The 19,093-nt window shown below is 39.8% G+C and overlaps 3 protein-coding genes across 7 annotated transcripts in view; 1 reads left to right on the top strand and 2 right to left on the bottom strand.

The window, feature by feature from the left end:
- Window positions 1-2,350, bottom strand: part of LOC133658750 (uncharacterized) — a 4,007-nt gene extending 1,657 nt beyond the window's left edge. Inside the window, exon 1 of the mRNA XM_062061113.1 lies at window positions 419-2,350. Within this exon, the coding sequence (XP_061917097.1) occupies window positions 419-2,278 (1,860 nt within the window). The 5' untranslated portion in view covers window positions 2,279-2,350. The remainder of the gene's footprint in view (window positions 1-418) is intronic.
- Window positions 1-7,789, bottom strand: part of ints14 (integrator complex subunit 14) — a 17,052-nt gene extending 9,263 nt beyond the window's left edge. Inside the window, exons 1-6 of one of the 3 annotated variants that reach the window (XM_062061119.1) lie at window positions 7,668-7,789; window positions 7,160-7,415; window positions 6,983-7,090; window positions 6,764-6,919; window positions 3,178-3,296; window positions 2,961-3,103 (exon numbers count right to left, since the gene is read on the bottom strand). In XM_062061119.1, coding sequence (XP_061917103.1) covers window positions 2,961-3,103; window positions 3,178-3,296; window positions 6,764-6,919; window positions 6,983-7,090; window positions 7,160-7,381 — 748 coding nt within the window. In that variant the 5' untranslated portion in view covers window positions 7,382-7,415; window positions 7,668-7,789. Of the gene's footprint in view, window positions 1-2,960; window positions 3,104-3,177; window positions 3,297-6,763; window positions 6,920-6,982; window positions 7,091-7,159 lie in introns of all 3 variants that reach the window. The other 2 variants (XM_062061120.1, XM_062061118.1) reach the window with 2 other exon arrangements.
- Window positions 6,984-19,093, top strand: LOC133658753 (sodium/potassium/calcium exchanger 1-like). Of its 3 annotated transcripts, XM_062061122.1 has the most exons (7): window positions 6,984-7,373; window positions 10,923-11,091; window positions 12,373-13,215; window positions 14,068-14,238; window positions 16,792-16,881; window positions 18,514-18,680; window positions 18,744-19,093. In XM_062061122.1, the coding sequence occupies exons 3-7, from the start codon at window positions 12,415-12,417 to the stop codon at window positions 18,985-18,987; spliced, it is 1,473 nt and encodes a 490-aa protein (XP_061917106.1). In that variant the 5' UTR covers window positions 6,984-7,373; window positions 10,923-11,091; window positions 12,373-12,414; the 3' UTR covers window positions 18,988-19,093. The 3 variants fall into 3 exon arrangements, with proteins under 3 accessions (XP_061917106.1, XP_061917105.1, XP_061917107.1); XM_062061121.1 differs by lacking the exon at window positions 10,923-11,091; XM_062061123.1 differs by lacking the exons at window positions 10,923-11,091; window positions 16,792-16,881.

Genomic DNA, 19,093 nt, shown 5'->3' with positions numbered 1-19,093 from the left:
TAACAAGGATACCACCATGTCTTACAAATACAACAGCCCCATCCTGACCAATAACTATCCCTGGTCCCTTCCACTCTGTACTGTCAGCTCGTTTGTAATAGACCTTGTCTCCTGTCTCATATTTTTCATCTGTGGATCTGAGCTGCTTACGTAACGCTCTCCTTATTCTCTCTGAACATTCAGCTTCAGTGAAAGCCTTCCTAGAAGCATGCAACGCTGATATGTGTTGTCCTACCCTTGCACTAACAGTAGTGCCTTCGAGTGCAGGTAGTTTATCAATTAATACAGAGGGAAGGTTAGGGTTTTGACCAAATACCAGTTGATGTGGGCTATAACCATGAACACTGTGCATACAGTTCTTAGCCATAAGAGCCCAGTCTAGGGCAGTGTGCCAGTCACATCCATTTTCCCGTCTCACCTTCAGTAGGATGTCGGTGAGAGTCTGATTGTGTCTCTCCAACAGCCCGTTGCTCCAGGGACTGTATCCTGCTGTTGTCCTCGTCTCGATGTTGAAGTTTTCGGCCATGTCACGAAACTCTTCATTATTGAACTCTCCACCGTTGTCGCTGTACAAAATACGAGGAGGGCCGTGAACACTTATCCATGTGTGGATGAGGGCGTTGACCATTTCAGAGGCCTTCTTTGTCTTCACAATGCTTCCTGCACTGAACCGGGTGAATTGGTCGATCACATGTAGATACCACACTCCTGGCTCCAACTCATGCAGGTCCACCGCCACCGTCTCATTATATTCTGTAGCTAGAGGCAGACCAACAGCTGGCCTCGGCTTCGCTTTGCTGTATCTCTGACATATGTCACAATCATGCACTATTTGTTGCAAAATAGTGAGGCAGTCCTTGTCTTTATTACCCGAGCTTTGAATTAGCCTCTGCAGCCTGTCTGCAGATGCGTGGCCAAACTGTTTGTGTAGCTTGAGAAGGATTTTGCGCTTTTCGGCTGAAGACATGTTTTCTGTCACTGTCAGGACTTCATCTTCAGCTGTCGCTGCAAGTATCACGTCATCTTTCATTTGCTGTGTTGTGCTGTTTTTGTCTCTTATGTCCACACAGTAGTGTCCTGAGCTGGTGAACTCAAGAGGAATCTGCTGTTTAAACATCACTGCTCTGTCATTCTCCATATCTAAAACAGTTCCTGCCTTCTTCAGTGAGGACTTACTCAGCAGCAGTGGAATGTCAGCGTTGACCACTTCTGTCTCAATGTGACATTTTGTTTGTCCTATTTTGGCAGGTAGTTTCACTTTTCTGGTGGAATATACTAAGTTGCCATCTCCAAAACGAAATGGTCTTGAACTGGTGTTTTCTGTCCTCATCATTTTGTCTGTCTGCTCTTGACTAAGACAACTAACATAACTGTCAAGCCATTTCTCCCCACATACTGTACGAGTGCATGCCGTGTCTATGATGGCTGATCCCAGGGATTCAGTTATGAAAATCTCAGCGTCAGACATAGGGTCATTTGTCAACAACGTTATGTTAACTTCTTCTACATTTTCGTCTTCTGTTAGTCTTACTTGTTCGTTCTTCTTGTAAGGACAGTCCTTGGCCCAATGAAATGTGCTTTGACAAACGGCACATCTTGAACGCTTACCGAACTTATCCAATGGGTTGGTGCCCGGCAACGGTGTCCTTTCACTCGTCTGTTGAAACGTGTTCCGTCTTCCCTGTCCTTGTCGTTGTCGTTGTTCAGTGAAGAAAGCTGCATCTTGGTTTAGTTGAATCCCGTGCGACAAACCTGGCGCCGTTTTCGCTCCAAAAATCCGCTTGAGTGCCGACTTCATGGACGCAAACTTTAGGTCGGGGCACGCCGTTAGTGCAAGTTGTCTGTTTTTCTCATCGAGGCAGGCCGTGTCCAACAACTTGAAGGCTAACACAGCATCTGGAAGCGCCATGTCGTACTTTTTAATTCGATTGTATCGCTGCTCAAAGTCAATTATGTAGTCTGCCATTGAAACGGAACTGTCTTTCATTAAACGATCAAACTGGGAATACGCTTCGTACGCGCGGTCCTTTTCTTCTTGCTGAAACACACCGTCCAGTTTTGCTAGTAATGTCGCCATACCAGTGTCTTTGTCCAAGTCGTCTGCTGGTATCTCCATAGCGATATCCTTGGCTCGTCCTTCCAGACCCAAAGCCACAGCAAGCGCCTGCTTTTTCTTGTCGAGTTCGGTAACTCGTGCCCATATGTTAACTTCATTTTTCCAACATTCATACGGCCTGGTTTCGTCAAACTTCGGCGGTACTCTGTAGTTCGCAGCCATCTTCAAACCATCCTCTGCTACCAATGTTGATATAGACTTAGTAGACACAACGTATATTAAGTATATTGAGTTTTATTCAGACACTGAGGCAGCCGATATGTCAACATAGTTCCCTCCATGAGATGCCATATCCCAGCAGCCCCCACTGCCCCGCCTCCAGCATGAATAGCCGTAAAGGGAAACATAGAACTGTCGTAAAGTGTTCATTTGAGAACAACACACGTTAACATGTATGTTATAGTTTATATCGCTATATTTAGTTTATTTATACCTGCGTTGTCCTTTCCATCCTTACACTTTCCATCATTGTAACTGAGCTACTGTGTGGAACAATTTCCCTTGTGGATCATTAAAGTTTGTCTAATGTCTAATGTCCGACATTTTGACTTGTTATGAAAGGTAAGCTCGTGTGTTGCCATTTTAATCGGTGCTTAACTTCTTTTTGCACTTGATTGACAAATCAGGAATGCCAAAGTGATGCAGGAGGTGACACAAATCACTCTTGTCATTAAAGATATTTTTTTTTACATTTTGCACTTGTATGACCTAAAACTATGGTTTAAAAATGGTCTGAAACGTTCATACAGGTTTTATGGTGGCAACAGTTTCTATTATGGGATCAAATATCGATGGGCAACCAGTAGAACAAACTGTGAGGGTGTAATGCATTTTCCTATAATACCTGTGTTGACAGTTCGAGGTAAAGGTTCCACCTCCTCATCCACCACGACAGGCTCGGGTCGTGGGAACACCTGAACGTCTGAGGACAAGTTCCCACAGTGCAGCACAGCATGGAAGGGAGAGTAGGCCCTGTCAATCAATCTCCTGGTGACACATAACAGAACATTAAATTTCTTTACAGACATTGAGAACTGAAAGTGGAAATCACTTCACCCTACCCAAACATGGCCTGCACACCCTGCATGCAGAGTGCTCCCTCTACAGTGAAGACCTCTCCATCACCTCCACCCAGACAGAGAAGCTCCTCCCATTTGTCCAAAGCACCTGTCATGTTTAACTGTTAATGACACAAGGCAGGGCAGCACTGGTTACAAACTATTGACAGCCACATGTCAAATGCTAAAATATTTGATGTTTTATATATAAAATACTTACACATCACAAAGTATTGTTTGCATGTGTTAATGAGAGACTGAAGCATGTTCGAGATTTTATAACAACAGTAGGGTAATTGTAGGTATTCAGTGTTTCCCATAAACTGCCAAGATACCTGCGGCGGTGGGGGCGTGGTCACCATGACATCATCGAGTAATTTGCATAATTTACTACAATGATATGATTTTCTCTAAAAAGGCTAAAAAAATGTGTACTTACTAATTAATAACAGTTTTGTTTTAAACGTCCATCCATCCATCCATTTTACAATATAATTACAACACTTTATGTACATATTTATATACAGATTTGAACAATAAGTTATTCACTGAAATATATTTATTAATTGTGGTTCTTACAAAAAATATATCTTATAAAAATATAAAAGCTAAAATGTCTCTTAAAGCTCTGCCCCTTTAATTAGTGCATACTAAATAATTTAACATTAGCCTACTACTACAACCATATTATTTACCAGCAACATAAAGTGAAACAGAGGCAGAGGTGTCCTGCCACAGTCAGTAACAAATAAACAGAAAACAGTAGTGGTGGTAGATAGACACAAAGCTTCATCAAACATCTGATCCACTGAACAAAGAGCTCCAAAAATCTTGATCCTACACTTCTCTTTTGTAAAGTAAATCTGAACAGCCGATATGGGCATCTACATCAACTATATGATTTGCCTGAGAAGCTGGACAGGACAAAAAAAAAAAAAAATTAAAATACTTTTTTTTTTTTTAAATGAAAAAATCTATTTGTGGCGGCATTAATTATTTCGTGGCGGGCCGCCACAAATAAATGAATGTGTGGGAAACACTGGTATTTCTGTAGTATATAACCATCATCTTTTCTTTAAATGTTGCCTTGGTTTTGTATGGTTTTAGATAGGATATACTTTGCATTGAACATTATTTGGAATGGGGTGCATAAGCACATTTACCCAGATGTTAAACACGTACAAACATGAACTAGTGAACATGAACATGAACTAGCTTAACAAATGTATTAGACCACTACCCAAACTAAGGTTTATGACACAGCTCTACCAAAACCTTTTTTTTGTTGTATATTTAATGCTTCTGTAGGTTAATTCACTAGTATGCAGAAGCCCTTTAACCATTATTATATTTCTTATGCAAACTTTTAGCTCAAATTTACTGTTTTACACACAAAATAAAAGAAATAATAAAGCACATTATTATATCAAAATTTAACATGGTTAACTGTAGTTATTCACTCGCATTCCTGAGCAGAGAAAATTGCTTTGCAGGCATTTAATGAAATCAAAAGGCCATATAGTGTTGTTTTTGTTGTGTAGAAAAATGACTGATTGTTTTAATTGTTTTTTTGTTTTGAAGATAACTATTTTTATGACCAACATATTTGTTCCGCCCTGTGTACAACTAGGGACGGGGGATATGGCCTAAAATCTAAATTGAGATATATATTGCAATAACATTATATTGACAAAATAGTCAGTAATGTCCATAAAGGTAAAAGTTAAAGTACCAATGATTGTCACACACACACTAGGTGTGGTGAAATGTGTCCTCTGCATTTGACCCATCCCCTTGTTCACCCCCTGGGGGGTGAGGGGAGCAGTGGGCGGCAGCGGTGGCTGCGTCCGGGAATCATTTTTGGTGATTTAACCCCCAATTCCAACCCTTGATGCTGAGTGCCAAGCATGGAGGTAATGGTTCCCATTTTTATAGTCTTTGGTATGACTCGGCCGGGGTTTGAACTCACAACCTACCCATCTCAGGGCAGACACTCTAACCACTAGGCCAAAAAAAACAACTGAAAATACTATTGTCTGTGACTTCAATAATAAATATGGCAGTGCCATGTTGGCATTTTTTTCCATACCTTGAGTTGATTTATTTTGGAAAACCTTGTTACGTTGTTTAATGCATCCAGCGGGGCATCACAACAAAATTAGGCATAATAATGTGTTAATTCCACAACGGTATATATCGGTATCGGTTGATATCGGAATCGGTAATTAAGAGTTGGACAATATCGGCCAAAAAGCCATTATCGGACATCTAATTTGCTACACCTCCTTGATACCGAAGTACATGTCAAACTACTTCCTTAACGTAAATGACCGCCATAACCACAACACCAGGGGGAGCTCCACTAACCACGTTAAACCCAGATTCCGATCTAACAAAGGTCTAAACTCATTCTCCTTCTATGCCACATCAATATGGAATGCACTCCCAACAGGTGTAAAAGAAAGGGCATCTCTATCCTCCTTCAAAACCGCACTAAAAGAACACCTCCAGGCAACTTCAACCCTAAACTAACACCCTCCCTTCCACATCATACAGCCCCGGATTGTAAATAATCAAATGTAAATAATGAAATGTATATACTTATTCTTATGCTTTCTGATCTCTCTCTCTATGTCCACTGCTCACTGTACATATCCTACCAAGTCAGTCCTACACTGTTTCAATATCCATTTCTCTGATGATGCAATTGTTGATGACTGAAGTGTTGATATCAACCAAACCTAACCCCCCCTCCACATCCCACACCCCGGATTGTAAATAATGTAAATATTTCAATGTACACTACCGTTCAAAAGTTTGGGGTCACATTGAAATGTCCTTATTTTTGAAGGAAAAGCACTGTACTTTTGAATGAAGATAACTTTTAACTAGTCTTAACTTTAAAGAAATACACTCTATACATTGCTAAAGTGATAAATGACTATTCTAGCTGCAAATGTCTGGCTTTTGGTGCAATATCTACATAGGTGTATAGAGGCCCATTTCCAGCAACTATCACTCCAGTGTTCTAATGGTACAATGTGTTTGCTCATTGGCTCAGAAGGTTAATTGAGGATTAGAAAACCCTTGTGCAATCATGTTCACACATCTGAAAACAGTTCAGCTCGTTACAGAAGCTACAAAACTGACCTTCCTTTGAGCAGATTGAGTTTCTGGAGCATCACATTTGTGGGGTCAATTAAACGCTCAAAATGGCCAGAAAAAGAGAACTTTCATCTAAAACTCGACAGTCTATTCTTGTTCTTAAAAATGAAGGCTATTCCACAAAATAGTTTGGGTGACACCAAACTTTTGAACAGTAGTGTATATACTCTGATGATTATCTTGTGTGATGACTATATTATGATGATAGTATATATCTGTACCATGAATCAATTTAAGTGGACCCCGACTTAAACAAGTTGAAAAACTTATTGGGGTGTTACCATTTAGTGGTCAATTGTACGGAATATGTACTGCACTGTGCAATCTACTGATAAAAGTTGCAAACAATCAATCAATCAAAAACTCTAGTCAAAAAGGTAAACAAGGGGTGATGAAATCCATGTGAAATACATTGTTGTATTACCTCCTCTGTATTGGCAACGCACATGATGAAAATTTTGGCCGGAAAAGGAAAGGGCAGAGGGAACTTCTTGTCTTCCGCAGGGTGCTTCAGGGTTTGCAGGGAATGACGCAGAGAACCTTTGCCAATCCCGAGAGATCCGTCAGTCACCAGCACCACCTTCAGGTCACAGGGGGCGTGACATAAATACAAGACTGAAGGCAGCTGCATTTAACATTATACCTGACAGGGACAACCACTGCCCCATTCTTGCTGCACCACGTTGTTGACCCCATTCAGAGCTGATTCCACGCAGGTCTTGTCGTAGTCGTCTAAACCGCTCAGGGCATCCTGTACCGGAAGTAGCGTTTTTTTAGTGCCTTCTTCTTCTGCCGACTTTGCAGACGCTTGGAGTTTTACCTGTAGGGCGTTATAATCCCTGGTGAATGGCACCAGCAGCTCCCAGAGGGACGAGAAGGCCATAAGCGCGGTGAACTCCAGGCGGTAGTTGGAGGCCATGTGTTCAAACAACATGTTGAGGCCGTGCACAGCCAAGTTCTTCCTCTGGAACTCCTCGCTGCTGTCCTGGCACACTGGCCTCGTCATGGACAGGGACGCGTCCACCAAAACTACAGTAGGCATGCTTGGCTGCTAATGTCGACCACTCCAGGGAGAACTAAAAAAAAAGGAATAAAATGCCAGAGTTTACAAGTTAAAACGCGAGGTTAGCTAGCTAGCTAACTAGCTGAGCATATGCTAGCATTAGCATCGCCGTTCGTATTTTATACAACTGACGCTACATTGAAATAAAAATTGTCATTCGATGGATTATAGAAACAATTATTATATAAATAGAATATGCATCAGATAGACAATTGTTTTAAACTCGGCTAAATAAATCGAGAGCTCAATCTCGCCGTTTAGGTACCACCGGAAGCCTGTCGTGTTGACGTCAGTCACGTGCACCTTTTTGTCCGTCCGAGTTGCCAACAAAAAGAAATGAATAGTTCCGCCATGCTTCTTATTATTATTCTTTTGTTTTTATGGCGGTTGGCAAGCAACCTTCTGGTGTGCAATAGTTCCGCTATTATTTTGCTGGTTGTACAAACCCCGTTTCCATATGAGTTGGGAAATTGTGTTAGATGTAAATATAAACGGAATACAATGATTTGCAAATCATTTTCAACCCATATTCAGTTGAATATGCTACAAAGACAACATATTTGATGTTCAAACTGATAAACATTTGTTCTTTTTTGCAAATAATCATTAACTTTAGAATTTGATGCCAGCAACACGTGACAAAGAAGTTGGGGAAAGGTGGCAATAAATACTGATAAAGTTGAGGAATGCTCATCAAACACTTATTTGGAACATCCCACAGGTGTGCAGGCAAATTGGGAACAGGTGGGTGCCATGATTGGGTGTAAAAACAGCTTCTCAAAAAATGCTCAGTGTTTCACAAGAAAGGATGGGGCGAGGTACACCCCTTTGTCTACAACTGCGTGAGCAAATAGTCAAACAGTTTAAGAACAACGTTTCTCAAAGTGCAATTGCAAGAAATTTAGGGATTTCAACATCTACGGTCCATAATATCATCAAAAGGTTCAGAGAATCTGGAGAAATCACTCCACGTAAGCGGCATGGCCGGAAACCAACATTGAATGAGCGTGACCTTCAATCCCTCAGACGGCACTGTATCAAAAACCGACATCAATCTCTAAAGGATATCACCCCTTGGGCTCAGGAACACTTCAGAAAACCGCTGTCACTAAATACAGTTAATCGCTACATCTGTAAGTGCAAGTTGAAGCTCTACTATGCAAAGCGAAAGCCATTTATCAACAACACCCAGAAACGCCGCCGGCTTTTCTGGGCCCGAGATCATCTAAGATGGACTCATGCAAAGTGGAAAAGTATTCTGTGGTCTGACGAGTCCACATTTCAAATTGTTTTTGGAAATATTCGACATCGTGTCATCCGGACCAAAGGGGAAGTGAACCATCCAGACTGTTATCGACGCAAAGTTGAAAAGCCAGCATCTGTGATGGTATGGGGGTGCATTAGTGCCCAAGGCATGGGTAACTTACACATCTGTGAAGGCACCATTAATGCTGAAAGGTACATACGGGTTTTGGAACAACATATGCTGCCATCTAAGCGCCGTCTTTTTCATGGACGCCCCTGCTTATTTCAGCAAGACAATGCCAAGCCACATTCAGCATGTGTTACAACAGCGTGGCTTCATAAAAAAAGAGTGAGGGTACTTTCTTGGCCTGCCTGCAGTCCAGACCTGTCTCCCATCGAAAATGTGTAGCGCATTATGAAGCGTAAAATACGACAGCGGAAACCCCGGACTGTTGAACGACTGAAGCTCTACATAAAACAAGAATGGGAAATAATTCCACTTTCAAAGCTTCAACAATTAGTTTCCTCAGTTCCCAAACGTTTACTGAGTGTTGTTAAAAGAAAAGGCCATGTAACAGTGGTGAACATGCCCTTTCCCAACTACTTTGGCACGTGTTGCAGCCATGAAATTCTAAGTTGATTATTATTTGCAAAAAAAAGAGAAGTTTGAACATCAAATATCTTGTCTTTGTAGTGCATTCAATTGAATATGGGTTGAAAATGATTTGCAAATCATTGTATTCCGTTTATATTTACATCTAACACAATTTCACAACTCATATGGAAACGGGGTTTGTAATTTGAAGGTTTTTTTTTCTTTAATTCAAACATTCAAGATGTCAAGATGTTTATTGAATATGTCATAGTCAACTCCACCTCATACATGTAGTACATCATATACTGTACATGCACAAAAAAGAAAATAACATTTAATTAATAAAAAAAACCAAAAAATTATTAAACATATCTCAAAAGGGTAATGAGAAGAAGTATACACTTTTTAACCCCCCCCCCCCCTTTTTTTTTTTTTTTTTTTTTTTACATAATTACTTTAACTAATATCCAGTTTCCATTTGATCACATGCATCTGGAACCACATAACTTACAGTAATTTGCCCAAAACAATGTGCTTACAATTCTCAATATATCATCATAAGTAAGTCATATAAGTCATTCATACTCACATTCAAAATAAGCCTAGAACAAAATATTAGATTTGTACAATTTCTTAAAATGCTCAATGTTTGAACAGTGTTTGAATTCATCACTCAGGCTGTTCCATATTTTCACCCCACAGACCGAGACACAAAATGTTCCTTGTGCTAAAGTGTTTTGCCCTTCCTCTGAGGTTATACCCCACATCCCTTTCTATGAATACACTTTGAATATTTGCAGGCAATTGATAACTTCTTGCTTTAAACATAATAAGCCCTGTCAAATATTCTACTAAATTTAGGACATTTTAACAGTTTTGACCTTAAAAAATAAGCTATTTGTGTGCTCCTTGAACCCCACATTATGGATAATTCTAAAGTGCCCGTTTTTGTAAGATTGTTAAGGGATGTATGTTGGTTTTATAATTATTTCCCCAAACTTCTGCACAGTAACTTAAGTAAGGATAAATGAGTGAATAGTAGAGTTGCTGGAGGGATTTTCCATCTAACTCTTTTGCCAGCACTCCAATGCTTCTTGATAATTTCAAATGAATATATTTAATATGTGCATTCCAATTTCATTTTTCATCAATTATTACACCGAGAAACTTACTTTGCTCAACTCGCTCAATGTTAATCCCTTCAATCATCATTTTTATTTGTTTATTTATCTTCTTATTTCTTATTTCAAATTCAACGATTTGGTGCATTTGCAAACAGCTAAAATGATGTACAAAGCAAACTATAACCTGCGACCCGAGAATGTACAACAATTCTTCTCAACAAAAGAGGAGGAATATAACCTTAAAGGCCTACTGAAACCCACTACTACCGACCACGCAGTCTGATAGTTTATATATCAATGATGAAATCTTAACATTGCAACACATGCCAATACGGCCGGGTTAACTTATAAAGTGCAATTTTAAATTTCCCGCTAAACTTCCGGTTGAAAACGTCTTTGTATGATGACGTATGCGAGTGACATAACTAGTTAAACGGAAGTATTGGTACACCTTTGAATCCAATATAAAAAAGCTCTGTTTTCATCTCAAAATTCCACAGTATTCTGGACATCTGTGTTGGTGAATCTTTTGCAATTTGTTTCATGAACAATGAAGACTGCAAAGAAGAAAGTTGTAGGTGGGATCGGTGTATTAGCGGCTGGCTGCAGCAACACAACCAAGAGGACTTTGACTTGGATAGCAGACGCGCTAGCCAACGCTAGCCGCCGACCGCACGGCTGATCGGGTGAAGTCCTTCGTCCTTCCGTCGATCGCTGGAACGCAGGTGAGCACGGGTGTTGATGAGCAGATGAGGGCTGGCTGGTGTAGGTAGAGCACTAATGTTTTTATCATAGCTCTGTGAGGTCCCGTTGCTAAGTTAGCTTCAATGGCGTCGTTAGCAACAGCATTGTTAATCTTCACCAAGCTGGAAAGCATTAACCGTGTATTTACATGTCCATGGTTTAATAGTATTGTTGATTTTCTGTCTATCCTTCCAGTCAGGGGTTTATTTATTTTGTTTCTATCTGCATTTGAGCCCGATGCTATCATGTTAGCTCCGTAGCTAAAGTGTTTCGCGGTCGTGGTCGTGGAGATAAAAGTCACTGTGAATGTCCATTTCGCATTCTCAACTCTCATTTTCAAGAGGATATAGTATCCGAGGTGGTTTAAAATACAAATCCGTGATCCACAATAGAAAAAGGAGAAAGTGTGGAATCCAATGAACCCTTGTACCTAAGTTACGGTCAGAGCGAAAAAAGATACGTCCTGCACTGCACTATAGTCCTTCACTCTCACTTTCCTGATCCACAAATCTTTCATCCTGGCTCAAATTAATGGGGTAATTGTCGCTTTCTCGGTCCGAATCTCTCTCGCTGCTGGTGTAAACAATGGGAAAATGTGAGCAGCACTCCAGCTTGTGACATCACGCTACTTCCAGTAGGGGCAAGGCTTTTTTTTATCAGCGACCAAAAGTTGCGAACTTTATCGTCGATGTTCTCTACTAAATCCTTTCAGCAAAAATATGGCAATATCGCGAAATGATCAAATATGACACAGAATGGATCTGCTATCCCCGTTTAAATAAGAACATTTCATTTCAGTAGGCCTTTTAAGAGACTGTTCAAACTACAAGTGTTCACAAAGTACACAGAACAAGAATTATGATGAACATCTTGAACCCTTTTTTTTTTCTTTTATTGTATGGAGACAAAAATATTATTTATGTATTTATTATGTGTTTGCTTACTATGGTATATTATTTATTTATTATTTATTTGTTCACTGTTCTGTTACAGAGAACAAGGAAATTGGATTAAATTGCTATAGTATGAAAAGGGGTAGGATTAAATAAGCTCCGCCTCTTCCTACTCCTTTTGGGACGTGCTGTAATGAAACAACTGGAAATGTGTGATGCATTACTTACATTGTATCGTATGCATGTTCCAAATAAACTGAAACTGAACTGAACTGAACATTTATCATGTCTTTTCCATGTTCGGGATAACTATAAAAGTGATTATAAATACCGTCATGATTATAAACTCTTGTCAATGTGCCTTTTCAGATTGATTCTTCGTAGTCAATATTCACATTTTCTCTGGACAAAATGAGGAGACATCTGCACATATTATTTCTCTTACTTGGGCTTTTCATCAGACTGCATAACTCTTCTCCCACACCTCAGACTGGAGAGGATGTTGGATCTTCCTCGTTTAAAGCAACCACTGCACCTTCACCACTACAAAGCATGTATCAGCAGCATTCCTCCAACATGACCTGTGCACAAGACATACCAGCAACCGTCAGTGCGTCTTCTTCTCACAGGAACGGAGGATACCCCGCTGATCTTTTTTCTTTGAAAGAGCGCAGACAAGGCTGGGTGGTTCTCCACATGATTGGCATAGTGTACACCTTTGTGTCACTTGCAGTTGTGAGCAATGAGTTCTTTGTTCCTGCACTGTGGGGCATCATAGACAAGTTCGACATCTCCCATGATGTCGCAGGGGCTACCGTCATGGCCGCCGCTCGGTCCATCCCTAAGCTTGTCATTACCATCATAGGAGATTTCTTCTCTTACAGCATTGTGGGTATGGGCAACATTGTTGGCTGGGCAATTTTCAACTTTCTGTTTGTGGTTGGACTGTGCGCTTTGTTTTCCCTGGAAGTTCTTCATCTAACCAAATGGCCCTTTTGTAGAGATGTAGCCTTCTACATACTGGACCTTGTCTTACTCACCACCTTTTTCCTGGATAATGTCATCAGGTGGTGGGAGAGCATGACGCTGGTAGCCAGTTACATCTTCTATTTAGTTATCATGAAATTCAATGTGCATATCAAATTGGCCTTCCAGACACATCTACTTAAGAAGAGGGACACTTTTGAGGCTATATCCAGTGAGGAACCAAAGGTAAGCACTAGGGCTGTGAATCTTTGGGTGTCTCACGATTCGATTCAATATAGATTTTTAGGGTCACGATTCGATTCAAAATCGATTTTTTTTTTCAATTCAACACGATTCTCGATTCAAAAACGATATTTTCCCGATTCAAAAGGATTCTCTATTCATTCAATACATAGGATTTCAGCAGGATCTACCCCAGTCTGCTGACATGCAAGCAGAGTAGTAGATTTTTGTAAAGAGTTTTTATAATTGTAAGGGACAATGTTTTATCAACTGATTGCAATAATGTAAATTTGTTTTAACTATTAAATGAACCAAAAATATGACTTATTATATCTTTGTGAAAATATTGGACACAGTGTGTTGTCAAGCTTATGAGATGTGATGCAAGTGTAAGCCACTGTGACACTATTGTTCTTTTTTTGTATTTTTTATAAACGTCTAATGATAATGTCAATGAGGGATTTTTAATCACTACTATGTTGAAATTGTAACTAATATTGATACTGTTGTTGATAATATTCATTTTTGTTTCACTACTTTTGGTTTGTTCTGTGTCGTGTTTGTGTCTCCTCTCAATTGCTCTGTTTATTGCAGTATTGCTGGGTCGGGTTTGGTTTTGGAATTGAATTGCATTGTTATGGTATTGCTGTGTATTGTTTTGTTGGATTGATTAATTAAAAAAAAAAAACAAATAAAAAAATCGATTTTTAAAAAATGAGAATCGATTCTGAATTGCACAACGCGAGAATCGCGATTCGAACTCGAATCGATTTTTTCCCACACTCCTAGTAAGCATTGTGTTGTAAAATGTAATCATGGTCTGTAATAGCATGTGTTAACTTGACCTTTTTTCAGGAATCTAGAGCGAAAGATAAGTCACTGGATGAAGAGAAGAATGACCCCTTAAAGCCACTTGAGGAGCCTCTGTCTATAGAATGGCCGCACACTTGCTGTAAACAAGTCACCAGTCTTCTCCTGGTGCCCATATTCCCTCTGTTGCTCACCGTTCCAGACATCTACAAAAAGGTAAAAAAACAAAACAAAACAAAAACAGCCACTTGGAGATTGGACTACCAAGATGATGCTCTGAATGTTGTTCGTGACCCCATTTCAATCTACAGTATTTCAGGTCTAGAGGTCTTTCTTGGTGTTAAAAAAGTATTGAGTGGTTTGTAAACGGGTTTGTATGCTATCGCTACTTGAAAAAATTAATTTTATAAAAAATAATTCTTACTTAGTGTAAATTATCTTACAAAACCCAAAACCAGTGAAGTTGGCACGTTGTGTAACTAGTAAATAAAAACAGAATACAATGATTTTCAAATCTTTTTCAACTTATATTCAATTGAATTGACTGCAAAGACAAGATATTTCATGTTCAATCTAATTAACTTAATTTTTTTTGCAAATAATCATTAACTTAGAATTTAATGGCAGCAACACATTGCAAAAAAAGTTGTCACAGGGGCATTTTTACCACTGTGTTACATGGCCTTTCCTTTTAACAAGTAAACGTTTGGGAACTGAGGAGACACATTTTTTAAGCTTCTCAGGTGGAATTCTTTCCCATTCTTGCTTGATGTACAGCTTAAGTTGTTCAACAGTCCGGGGGTCTCCGTTGTGGTATTTTAGGCTTCATAATGCGCCACACATTTTCAATGGGAGACAGGTCTGGACTACAGGCAGGCCAGTCTAGTACCCGCATTCTTTTACTAGAAAGCCACACGGTTGTAACACGTGGCTTGGCATTGTCTTGCTGAAATAAGCAGGGGTGTCCATGATAACGTTGCCTGGATGGCAACTTATATTGCTCCAAAACCTGTATGTACCTTTCAGCATTAATGGCGCCTTCACAGATGTGTAAGTTACCCATGTCTTGGGCACTAATACACCCCCATACCATCACACATGCTGGCTTATCAACTTTGCGCCTAGAACAATCCGGATGGTTCTTTTCCTCTTTGTTCCGGAGGACACGACGTCCACAGTTTCCAAAAACTATTTGAAAAAGTGTTTGATGATCATTCCTCAACGTTCTCAGTCTTTGTTGCCACTTGTGCCAGCTTTTTTGAAACATGGTGCAGGCATCAAATTGCAAATGAGCGAATATTTGCAAAAAATAACGTTTTCCAGTTTGAACATAAAATATCTTGTCTTTGCAGTCCATTCAATTGAATATAAGTTGAAACGGATTTGCAAATCATTGTATTCTGTTTTTATTTACCATTTACACAACGTGCCAACTTCACTGTTTTTTTTTTTTTTTACCACGGCCTGTCTCAGAACCAATTAACAGCGATAAATAAGAGTTTACTATAGTACTTTGAAAAGTACGTTTATAACTAGATTAGGGCTGCAACTAACGATTAATTTGATAATCGATTAATCTGTTGATTATTACTTCGATTAATCGATTAATAATCGGATAAAAGAGACAAACTACATTTCTATTTCTTTTCTATCTTTTATTGAAAAAAAACCAGCATACTGGCACCATACTTATTTTGATTATTGTTTCTCAGCTGTTTGTACATGTTGCGGTTTATAAATAAAGGTTTATTTAAAAAAAACAAAAAACTCTGCGCATAGCATAGATCCAACGAATCGATGATTAAATTAATCGGCAACTATTTTAATAATCAATTTTAATCGATTAGTTGTTGCAGCCCTAAACTAGATATTAATAAAACATTATTATTATTATTTTGCAAGTTATGTAAATAATCATGTTTGACAATTAAATCAATATGTTTAATTGTCAAGTGTTTATATTCCAGATAATGCCCAAAATGGATATGAAAAGATAAAAAGAAAATAGGTTGATAGATCCAAGGCAGGGGTGTCCAAACTTTTTCCAATGAGGGCCGCGCAATAAAAAATCTATTTCCTACCGCAGTGAAGCCACTTCAAAACTGCTATGTCGCTTGGGCACCGTGGAAGTGGCTTCCTTGCAGTCCCACTGTCAGACACGGCACAGGAGTCCAGCGTGCAGGTTTAACAAGCTTTTTAATGATCGTATCTTCTTATGCAAAGTTTTCTCCAGACTTTTCAGTCTCACCAATCCTCTCCCTCCTCTGCTCCCGGCCGCTTACTGTTAAAGACAACAGATGATTAGATTAACACGTACCACCTGTGAAATCTAATCACCTGCCAGCTGTGTCTCGCCGTCAGCACATGCCCCGCCGCTGTCCATGGTACTGAGGACGAGCACCACTTTTCCTCCTGCAAGCAGCGCTGACTACACCCCCCCCCCCCGCAGGCATCAATTGAAAAAATAAAGAAAACACAATGAATGTGCAAAAAGTACGAGAAAACTAATGTTCTTCAGAAACTATATTTTTGGGGGGCAGGTTTGGATTCATTATAACATTAAATATTAAGGTTGTTTTAAAAATTTGGCTTTAAATCGGTCACCATTACTGCATTCAAAGCAATGATACATTTACTATCATCCCCATGGGCTTTTGAAAATGTCTGATACTGCAGAAGAGTGATTGCCAAAACTGAGTATTATCATATTATTGCTTTGCATATCACTAAATTATGCGGATACTCCTAACAATCTTTTCTGTCCTAAAGAATTCCAGAAAATTCTTCCTTGTCACACTTCTGAGCTCCATTTTATGGATTTCTGTCTTCTCCTACCTCATGGTGTGGTGGGCCCACCTGGTCAGTTTCTAAACTCACATTTTCTTATCGCCGCACGCTGTATAGGAAATAAATGCTGTGTCAATACATATTTGTTTACAAACCCCGTTTCCATATGAGTTGGGAAATTGTGTTAGATGTAAATATAAACGGAATACAATGATTTGCAAATCATTTTCAACCCATATTCAGTTGAATATGCTACAAAGACAACATATTTGATGCTCAAACTGATAAACATTTTTTATTTTTGCAAATAATCATTAACTTTAGAATTTGACAAAGAAGTTGGGAAAGGTGGCAATAAATACTGATAAAGTTGAGGAATGCTCATCAAACACTTATTTGGAACATCCCACAGGTGTGCAGGCAAATTGGGAACAGGTGGGTGCCATGATTGGGTATAAAAGTAGATTCCATGAAATGCTCAGTCATTCACAAACAAGGATGGGGCGAGGGTCACCACTTTGTCAACAAATGCGTGAGCAAATTGTTGAACAGTTTAAGAACAACCTTTCTCAACCAGCTATTGCAAGGAATTTAGAGATTTCACCATCTACGCTCCATAATATCATCAAAGGGTTCCGAGAATCTGGAGAAATCACTGCACGTAAGCAGCTAAGCCCGTGACCTTCGATCCCTCAGGCTGTACTGCATCAACAAGCGACATCAGTGTGTAAAGGATATCACCACATAGGCTCAGGAACACTTCAGAAAACCACTGTCAGTAATTACAGTTGGTCGCTACATCTGTAAGTGCAAGTTAAAACTCTCCTATGCAAGACGAAAACCGTTTATCAACAACACCCAGAAACGCCGTTGGCTTCGCTGGGCCTGAGCTCATCTAAGATGGACTGATACAAAGTTGTTCTGTGATCTGACGAGTCCACATTTCAAATTGTTTTTGGAAACTGTGGACGTCGTGTCCTCCGGACCAAAGAGGAAAAGAACCATCCGGATTGTTTTAGGCGCAAAGTGTAAAAGCCAGCATGTGTGATGGTATGGGGGTGTATTAGTGCCCAAGACATGGGTAACTTACACATCTGTGAAGGCACCATTAATGCTGAAAGGTACATACAGGTTTTGGAGCAACATATGTTGCCATCTAAGCAACGTTACCATGGACGCCCCTGCTTATTTCAGCAAGCCACGTGTTACATCAACGTGGCTTCATAGTAAAAGAGTGCGGGTACTAGACTGGCCTGCCTGTAGTCCAGACCTGTCTCCCATTGAAAATGTGTGGCGCATTATGATGCCTAAAATAGCACAACGGAGACCCCCGGACTGTTGAACAACTTAAGCTGTACATCAAGCAAGAATGGGAAAGAATTCCACCTGAGAAGCTTAAAAAATGTGTCTCCTCAGTTCCCAAACGTTTACTGAGTGTTGTTAAAAGGAAAGGCCACGTAACACAGTGGTGAACATGCCCTTTCCCAACTACTTTGTCACGTGTTGCAGCCATGAAATTCTAAGTTAATTATTTGCAAAAAAAAATAAAGTTTATGAGTTTGAACATCAAATATGTTGTCTTTGTAGTGCATTCAATTGAATATGGGTTGAAAAGGATTTGCAAATCATTGTATTCCGTTTATATTTACATCTAACACAATTTCCCAACTCATATGGAAACGGGGTTTGTATATACTATTGCAGGTCGGTGAGACCTTCAGCATACCAGGGGAGATAATAGGCCTGACTGTTCTGGCTGCAGGAACGTCCATCCCAGACATCATGACCAGTGTGGTTGTGGCTCGTGAAGGCTTTGGTGACATGGCCGTTTCCAGTTGTCTGGGCAACAACATCTTCAACGTGACTATATGGTGAGTCTCAGGGAAGAGTCAAATCCTTTATTTGAAATTAAGACTTTTTCTTTCTCTCAAAAGTCTGCCGGCAAAATGGCTGCTGTACTCGCTCAGCCACGGGTTGATGGTCCTGCCCGTCAGCACCGACGGGCTCCTCTGTGCAATTGTTCTGCTTTTCCTCACGCTCCTCTTCTTCATCATCTCCATCGTATCCTGTAAATGGAAACTGTGTAAGACGCTGGGTTTCATGATGCTTCTGCTTTACGGTTTCTTTATCATGGTCAGTGTAATGCTACGATACCACATTGTAGTGTGCCCTCTTTAACCCTTTCATGCAACAATTAAGATCATCTATTTTAGGATTTTTTACACAAGGGACTTTTTGTAAATTACTTTCAGACTAGAGATTTCCGATAATGGCTTTTTTGCCG

The sequence above is a fragment of the Entelurus aequoreus genome, linkage group LG10 (assembly GCF_033978785.1).
Source record: "Entelurus aequoreus isolate RoL-2023_Sb linkage group LG10, RoL_Eaeq_v1.1, whole genome shotgun sequence".
NCBI classification, from domain to species: Eukaryota; Metazoa; Chordata; class Actinopteri; order Syngnathiformes; family Syngnathidae; genus Entelurus; species Entelurus aequoreus.
The sequence above is the reverse complement of the archived record's forward strand: the minus strand, read 5'-3'. Positions and strand labels throughout refer to the sequence as shown.

What these genes read in the sequence shown, in the direction of transcription:
- LOC133658753 (XM_062061121.1), top strand. Translation starts at nt 12,415, where the DNA reads ATGAGGAGACATCTGCACATATTATTTCTCTTACTTGGGCTTTTCATC. An exon ending in TATCCAGTGAGGAACCAAAG is followed by an intron (nt 13,216 to 14,067) that starts GTAAGCACTAGG and finishes ACCTTTTTTCAG; the next exon opens with GAATCTAGAGCGAAAGATAA. An exon ending in ATCTTCAACGTGACTATATG is followed by an intron (nt 18,681 to 18,743) that starts GTGAGTCTCAGG and finishes TTCTCTCAAAAG; the next exon opens with TCTGCCGGCAAAATGGCTGC.